This window comes from Silene latifolia, chromosome 8 (genome assembly GCF_048544455.1).
Source record: "Silene latifolia isolate original U9 population chromosome 8, ASM4854445v1, whole genome shotgun sequence".
Taxonomy (NCBI): Eukaryota; Viridiplantae; Streptophyta; class Magnoliopsida; order Caryophyllales; family Caryophyllaceae; genus Silene; species Silene latifolia.
Genome location: NC_133533.1, coordinates 103,673,261 through 103,681,770, shown reverse-complemented (window position 1 = coordinate 103,681,770; position 8,510 = coordinate 103,673,261). Strand labels below are relative to the sequence as shown.

The 8,510-nt window shown below is 37.0% G+C and overlaps 1 protein-coding gene across 1 annotated transcript; it reads left to right on the top strand.

Annotated features, from left to right (window-relative positions):
• The first annotated feature begins 1,794 nt into the window (after positions 1-1,794).
• On the top strand, positions 1,795-8,293 carry LOC141597166 (protein phosphatase 2C 50-like). Its single transcript, XM_074417527.1, has 5 exons — positions 1,795-2,267; positions 2,625-3,794; positions 4,134-4,490; positions 4,605-4,710; positions 7,623-8,293. The coding sequence occupies exons 2-5, from the start codon at positions 3,078-3,080 to the stop codon at positions 7,955-7,957; spliced, it is 1,515 nt and encodes a 504-aa protein (XP_074273628.1). The 5' UTR covers positions 1,795-2,267; positions 2,625-3,077; the 3' UTR covers positions 7,958-8,293.
• The last annotated feature ends 217 nt before the right edge of the window (positions 8,294-8,510 follow it).

Here is an 8,510-nt window from a genome sequence, read left to right as displayed (position 1 = left end):
CCACCTTTTCCCTCGCGCATGTGCTACTTCTTTCCCTCACTGCCATCGACGCACCCCCAAAGCCAGTCACTGGTGTACACCTGTTCCTCTTTACCCATACCCCGCATCCTCTTGAGGTTATCTCTACTCCCAGAACCCTTTAACCAACCACCATTGTTGATAGTTGGTTTCATCACCAAACTCAACAACCATTAGCACCATAATTCTAAGTCAAGTAACTCGCCAAAATCACAGTCCAATCACCAAGCTCCATCCAAACAGGTGTCAGATCATCACCATCCACAAAATTATCTCAACATCCCCTATTTACTAAATGAATAGGTAATTTCTATCATTTTCCCGCCAAAATGCATCTTCTCAAAAAAGGAAACTAATGATAATTATGTCCAATCACTAAATAAGGAAACTAACAATTACAATTTAATTCATCTATTGTATTTTCATTAAAATTAATCTTTTCATCAAATTATATTATTTTCAGTAAACTCTAAGCTATAATATTTTAATTAAAATAAAATCAAATGGATTTAAAACTATAAATTGCTAAATCTTTTACTGATGCTATTATTAGATGATGAGTTAACTCATATTCCGTATAAAACCAAAACTAAAAATCGTTGTTATTACTTTCATAACAAAAAAAATTGAAACTCATTAGCTTTGCTATAATTTTTTTTTTCATTAAAATACATTTTAACTCATTACAAACTCATTAGCTTTGCTATAAAATTATTTTCATTAAAATACATTTTAACTCATTACTCAATTCTCTTAACTAATTTTCAGTTATAGCTTTTATTTATCAAAGCAAAATGCAATAATGAGAAATGTAAACAACTATAAGGTACCAATATTATATAAGTAATTTTATAAAAAACTATTAAACTTTAAATACTATGCATATAATGCACGGGGTCTAAACTAGTTAACTTTTAATCAATTAAACACTTGAAATTTAATAATTACCATACGGTTAAACAATTCAAAATTTATTAGTCGTATCTTAGACCCGATAATTTACCACAAATATGCTTATGGATCATTTAGTTGAAGATAACATGAAATACACATTCATGGGAAATAAACTCTCTCATCTAATTCATGAGATTTTTTTGAAATTGTTTGGTTGACAATGTAGGAATTTACTCCCATGGAAATACTTAATAAGGGGAGGAGTAAGTAAGCAATTTCCTACATTTTTGTAAGAATTGCATTTCATGAGAAATGCAATTTCCCCTATTTTGGAAAAAAAAAATGTGGCAACCAAACAACTCTACCTTTTATGATTCATGAAAATTTCCGCTTCGCAAGTTTTTCCAAGGACAACTAAACAACTCCTTAAACTCACTATAGTGTAGAGCTGGACACTGGGCCGAGTTGGGCTGGCCCCCCATCGTCTGTTCCGAGGCCGCCCACATATAGCATTTATTTATTTTTTTGATTTTTGGCGCGCGAAAGCAGGCTGGGTTGGAAATCTCTGCTCCTGGCTCCACCCGGATTGGGGGTGGGGGTGGGTTAAGTCGGACTTAAACCTGTCAAAATCTGTCCTGACCCGAAAACCAATTCTCACCCGATTCTTAAATAACTCACGAATCACCCAGTTTTTCAACTCGAACCCAAAAATACCTGAACCCGATTTAGTTGGGGTTGGAGGTTGAAAAATTTTGGCCTAGAAATACGATCCGGTCGGGCCAAGATGGCCCCGCATTGTTGCCCAGCTCTACCAAAATGAATATTGAGGCGCAATGGCACACATAGATTGGTTGAAAAATAAAGGGGCCCAACAAAAAAGTTGAAAGTGGTTTATATGGTTTATGTTTAACCCTATCATGGAGAGACAAAGGACAAAGATGACAATTTACACTTGAACATCAATCAACAAATTAAAATCACCCAAATCATCATTTTAGCTTTAAAAACAACATAAAATGTTCCTCTTGCTGTCCAAACACCATCAGTTACCTGGGTTTTTGCCTTTATTACTACAACCTGTTTTTTGGATTGGATTTTATAGCTGATTTTATTCATTTTACTCTTTAACATTTTTACACTATATAACTCCTCCTTTTGCTCTATTTTTATTTTTTATTTTTGGTGCAAACGGGGTGTCCACGGTCGATAACAACATAGAATCCCCTTGCCGCGGGCACTCTATTTTTAATCTTGGGGTTTATATAAACTACCCAAGAACAATTAGTAGTAGAAGATCAAGGAATAAACATTTTCTGGAAATTATTAGAAAGATTGGTAGATAACCTCAGATCTGGGTAACAATCTTTTGATTTTATCCTTTTTAATTTAGTAGAGTGTACATTCTTGTGATTTTTGCATACCCTTTTTGTCTTCATCATTAATTTTGCTTTTTCATGACCTTTTTTCTACTTTATTGTTACTTTTATTAATAAATATATTGAGTTAGGTTTCTATAGCTTTCTGGGTTCTTGTGAATTTGGTCTGGATCACAGGTTTTTAGATTCAAGTGATTGTCTTTGTTGCTTTCATGTGTTGGTAATTGAGTAGGATTAAGAAACATGGGAGTCTCATTTTGATATAGTTGGATTTAGGTTTTCATTGATTGATTTTGTTAGTTAATTTGCTCTTTTTTTATGGTTTATGTTATATAGTTTCTGGAACCAAGAAATCAGTTGCTGAGGAATTATACATTGCGGCCGATAATTGGGTGTCGAATAGGCGATTCTTGAGTTCACTTTGAGTGGATTTTGGGTTTTGGTGATTGATTGGTGTGGTTATTGGTATTTGATAGTTGGTTATTTTTCGAATTGAGGAAATCCTTGACACGGAGAATCGATTTCCTTGGGTTGTCGTCCCTCTGTGCGTTAGTGAGAGATCGTTGTGGGCATGAGGTGGAGCATGCTTGAGTTTTGGAGGGTTTGGATAGTTGATTGATCAATAAGAGGAAAAGGGTTTTAATTGGAAAAAGAACACAAGAAATGATTTGTGGCACGTTTATAATTGGTACTCTATTAGTTCGTAAGGTGAAGATAAGTATAGTTTATAGCAAGTTACAGGGATAGAATTAGAACTTTAGTTTTAGATTGTTTACAAGGTGATTCGTCATGAAAACTGAGGATTATTCAGTGAACACAGAAGATGGTTCATGTTGTGAAAGTCCATTAGCGAAACTGGTATTTGTTAAGGAGTCCTTGCATCTAAAGGAGGATGAGGGAGAAAATGATTCATTGAGAGGGTTAACCGAAAACAGTACTTGCTGTGCTTCTAGCAATGATATCGGAAAGGAAAGTGGAGAGGGTTTTGTTTTAAACTCCCCTTCTAAGGCTGGTATGATAAGTAGCACCAATAGTGAGGAAATTCAAGCTGGCTACGCTAGTTCTGTTCCTGATTCGCCTGCTTCTGTGGATCTAGAAAAGAGTGTGGGGGAATTTGAAGTCATGGTTGATTCTGGCAAATTGGACTTGAACCCCGGATTGGATCCAATTGGAGATATGTTGGTAGTGGCTGAGGATCTTGACGTGGAGGAGGGTAACGAAGTTCGTGATCCAGCAGTGAAGGCTGAGGAAGGAGCAAATTATGAAAAAATAACCCGAACAATGAGTACTCAATCTCCTTTTTACATGGATGCTCTGTCCCTTTGGGGCTTTACGTCAATCTGTGGTAGGAGGCCTGAGATGGAGGATGCTGTTGCTGCTGTACCAAATTTTCATAAAATTCCCGCTAGAATGTTGATGGGTGAAAATGTATTGAACGGAGCAACTGATACTTTAACTCAGACACTTCACTTCTACGGTGTGTATGATGGACATGGTGGTTGTCAGGTACTTGCTGCTCCTATCGCATTCTCTTTTGTTCTTGTTTTGTTAATAGGTACCGTAGGATCTCAATTTAAGGATTATAGTTGAGGTGAATATTTGATCCCTTTGTTTTACAAGGCATGAGGTAAAAGTGTGTGTTTCATGCACACGAGCCGCCCTCTTTTTGCAAGTATATGAGCATTTTTAAAATAAAATTTGTGCAACAACATCCCACCCCTTATATGTAAGGCACACTTAACGTGTACCGAGATGTATGGCTAGTACCATACCGAGTTTGATATGTGAGGCGGTAATATTGCGTGTTTGCACAACTACCTTATTCACTTTGCTACTTGATATTAGGTTGCCAACTATTGTCGAGAGCGTTTGCATTTGGCTCTAGCAGAGGAAATTGAAGTGGCGAGAGAAGCGTTCCTGACTCGAAAAACCGAGGAAAACATGCAAGAGCTTTGGGAAAGAGCATTTTCTTGTTGCTTTTTAAAAGTTGATTCAGAGGTTGGGGGAGTTGGGAAAGGGGATTCTGCAGAAAGCAGCAATGCGTCCGAGACTAGTGCAGATCCTATTGCCCCTGAAACTGTTGGAACAACTGCTGTTGTTGCCATTGTATGTCAAACCCATATTATTGTTGGTAATTGTGGTGATTCCAGGGCGGTACTTTGTCGTGGAAAAGCACCCATGCCACTGTCTGTAGATCATAAAGTAGGTGACAAGTTGCTACGTCGTTTTCTTTTTCTTTCATTAGTGATGGCTTTCCATTGAAACTGAAATTCTTTGCCTAATCTAGTTCTCTGTATTTGTTTTTGTTTCCTCTAGCCTGATCGAAAAGACGAATGGGATAGAATAGAAGCTTTGGATGGGAAAGTTATCCAGTGGAATGGCTACCGTGTTTTTGGTGTTCTTGCAATGTCAAGATCAATTGGTAAGTGTTTATTTTGAGCATTTGTTGGATGACATGGCCTCTGAAAGAGAAAGGGTGATAGGTTAAACATCTTAAAAACTCACCCTTTATCGCAATAACTTCATAGTCTTGGCATAAGACTGCATTACCCAATTGAGCTAAAGAGTGCGATATATTTAAAGTGAGGTTGCAGGAATAACAAATATGTGCTCGTAGAACCCAATAATCATTGTCATATTCTTCGAGGACTGAAGTCACTGAACTTTTACGAGTAGCTGGAAGTTAGTTTATACCTAAGCCTGCCTTTTTTTTTTGTCCGGAACATTGTTGATAATTTCTGATTGGCATACTTCTTTGTTCAATGGTTAAGGCTAGTAGTAGCAACCTGGAGTGCTTCACCTTGTTGGTAGATAAGATTGAGTACGAACAAGACCGCTTTATCATATGCCTGTCCTGAGACTAGTTTTACCAACAAAGGCAAATTTCAAAATTTTTGGATATGTGATTATACACGAATCATGATGCACCATTGCAATTGACTTCCGGTCAGTAGTAGACTGGAAGTATTAGATATCCTAATTGATCTTGGGATTACAAGTAGCTGGATTTTACAGGAGTATTTTCTGTAAGGGCCTCACCTAACATTTTGTGTTGCTTATCGCATTGTAACTGTAGTCGATTTGTGTCTTACTGTAAATCGATGGAAAGGAAAACTTCCACCTTGGTACTCCGAGGTATCAGTTAATTCCACTTGTTGCCTCGAGGTCAAAATTAATTCCAATTTGTTGGCCCAAGGTTTGATGAATTTCATTTTGGCGCCCCTATTTTTGACAAATTTCACTTTGATGCCTCGACAAATTTAATATAACTAAAATTTCATTCAAATCACAAATGTTTGAGTAAAAAAGTAATTTGGGTGAACTTGTGTGAAACTCACTTTTTAATTTGATTTATTGTTGCTTTGTGCACTTTATTGAGCTCAAAAGTTTCATTTATTTAGACGAGTTTTGAGCAAGTCGTAACTTTAAAACGCCAAAATGATAAAATTACTCAAAACTTAGGTCAGGAAAGTGAGTAGTTTTTCAAATCCCTGAGCATCAAGTGAAATTTGTCAAACCTCGGGAAACTATTTAGGAATACAGTCTAACTTAAGATATTAAGGTGGAATAATTTTCTAAAAGAAAGTGTAGCAAGCCACGCTATGGAGGAGCAATATGTAATCAACAAGATGATTTTGTGACAATTACATGATTTGAGCGGCTTTATCGGGGCATATTAGTTTGGGTTACACATTTTCTGCGACTAACGGTAACGGCAAGCCATGGCTATTCGTACTAGTTAGGATTTTGTTGAATGATTGATTTAGACCTATATGGCAGAAACAGTACAAACATGCTCACCTTAGTTTGTTGGAAAGTATCAATTTTAGGATGTGGCACGACACCATGGCCGAGTTATACACACTTGAATGTTACCAGGTTACCAATTACCACGACTGCATTTTGATCAGGTGCCAGTTATTACGACCGATATAAGGGCACTGCGAGCGATTTTGAGACGAAGTCTCGACTCGAGATTTAATACCGTGGCTGAATGTGAAATGTTATGTCGCAAGTGGCAAATTTGAAGCACTCGTATAGTATTTCCTTAACCAGTTTGTTGGATCATGGAGGTTTTAGATGAGTAGGCCACTCTAATCCAAAATAATCCACTACATGCACAATATTTAATGATAAAATCTTATAGAAGAATTATATTGGTTTTGCATATCCTCGTGTGTGCTCATGTAAATATGATATTAGTGGATGGCATAGGGATATGAGCACAGATAATCTGAGTGAATATATGAAGACCTGTTGAAGTTGTGTACATTAGGTGAATGATCTTTAATTGTTCATTGAGGAGATTTGTATGCTGAGTAGAGTCATAGAAGATGAAAGCTCCATTGGAGGAGATAATTCGCGTGTCATAAAATCTATCTGTGGAGTTTGAATTTTGGAGAATGGAAAATTTCTGTCGTTCTTGTTTAGATCAGAGTAGACTATTATTCTTTTCAAGAAGTGCAATTTTTTCATTGCTTTCACAAGGCCTAAAGTAGTTGGACTAAAAGGCTGATTTGGGACATTCATACCCCCTTTCAAGACGAGTTGATAGCCACTTAATTTTGCTTTCCTTATTCACCCGAAAGGATGAGATAGGATAGTCCTATTCTATAATGTCGACATTTTCATTTCCTAAAAATGAAGACGAAAAGTAACATGAGTTATTTCATTTATGCCTTCTGGTTTAGGCCGGACTTCCGTGTGGTGAGTAGAGTAATAGAAAAAGAAAACGAGGATTTTTTTATTTTTCTTTTTCTTTTTCTTATACCATCTGGTTTCACTTGATATTTGTCTGAGGGTGACTGGTGAGTAAAGGGAAGGCAGAAGCTTGGAGACATTGCTTTTTAGAGTGTAAGAGAGTACTACAAGACTGCCATGAAGTAGTTATTTTGCCGCCATCGCCTAGGATGGTTGCGTTATTCAGGTGTTAATGGAACCACCAGGGCTTAACTGGACACATCAGTCTGACTGACCTGAATCAATTAATGGACAGTAGCCAGGCCAAAATGACTGTTTGGCTACATGTAGAATTGGTGTACTTGGCTACATAGTTAAATGGCCTAGGAATCTAGGATGCAGTAGTCGACATTGTTCATCGTCGTTGAGTTGTCCTAGTTGGTAAAGCTCATCATAGCATACATTTGTTGACCCTGTGGTACGGCCACTTCAGTAGAAATCAGCCCAACCGATATGCTTGCTTCTGAATTACATACTTCACCACAGAGACTCCGATAAGACTGTCTTGCATACATAAATGGTGATACATACAATTAGTAAGAGTTGCATGTAATATATTTATTTATATTCATGCTTCTATACTTCTGTTCTCAGGTGACCGGTATCTGAAGCCATGGATCATACCGGACCCGGAGGTGATGATTGTTCAGAGGACAAAAGAAGACGATTGCCTAATTCTAGCAAGTGACGGGTTATGGGACGTCATGACAAATGAAGAAGCCTGTGAGGCGGCACGAAGGAGAATTCTTTTATGGCATAAAAAGAACGGTAGTAACGCGATTTTAGACAGAGGCAAAGGCGTAGATTTAGCAGCCCAAGCAGCCGCCGATTACCTCTCTAAGCTTGCTCTCCAAAAGGGTAGCAAAGATAACATTACGGTGGTCGTGGTCGATTTGAAAGCTAATAGAAAGTTCAAAACCAAAACATGAAGGGTAAAAATTTCACCTTATTTTGGCAAAATCTTATTTCTTTTCTTTTCTCTCGTCTTGTTTTTTGTTTTTTTTCCGCTTCTGAATATGTAGGTATATAAGGTAGGGAAATTATGGCAGGACATGGAATTTACATAACTATGGATTGTAACATAATATTTTTAAGCCCATTTAATTTTTGAAGATGGGTTGATGTAGGCTCAAGAACATGTATAGTATATCTCTCACATTTCTCCAGTCTAAGCCCTCAGCCAACAACAATGTAATGTACTGCTACTATACTTTGTAGGCATAATGGGCATAATCTTGTCGTTCAGATTTATCGACAATTGTTCTGCTTTTTTCTTTTTTTTTTTCGTTTCTTTTTCTTTCTAAATTCTCCGTAGTTTGAAGGTGTTTTTTTCCCTTCTTATTTGGTTTTGTTATTCTAGTTGTACATTGTATGCCAGTAGCAATTGAATATATTTGGAGAGATATAGTTCATTCAGTTTTTGTTGATTCTTTTGCACTTATTTGTGTTCTAGATATATGACAACTAGCCCAGCTGGTGAAG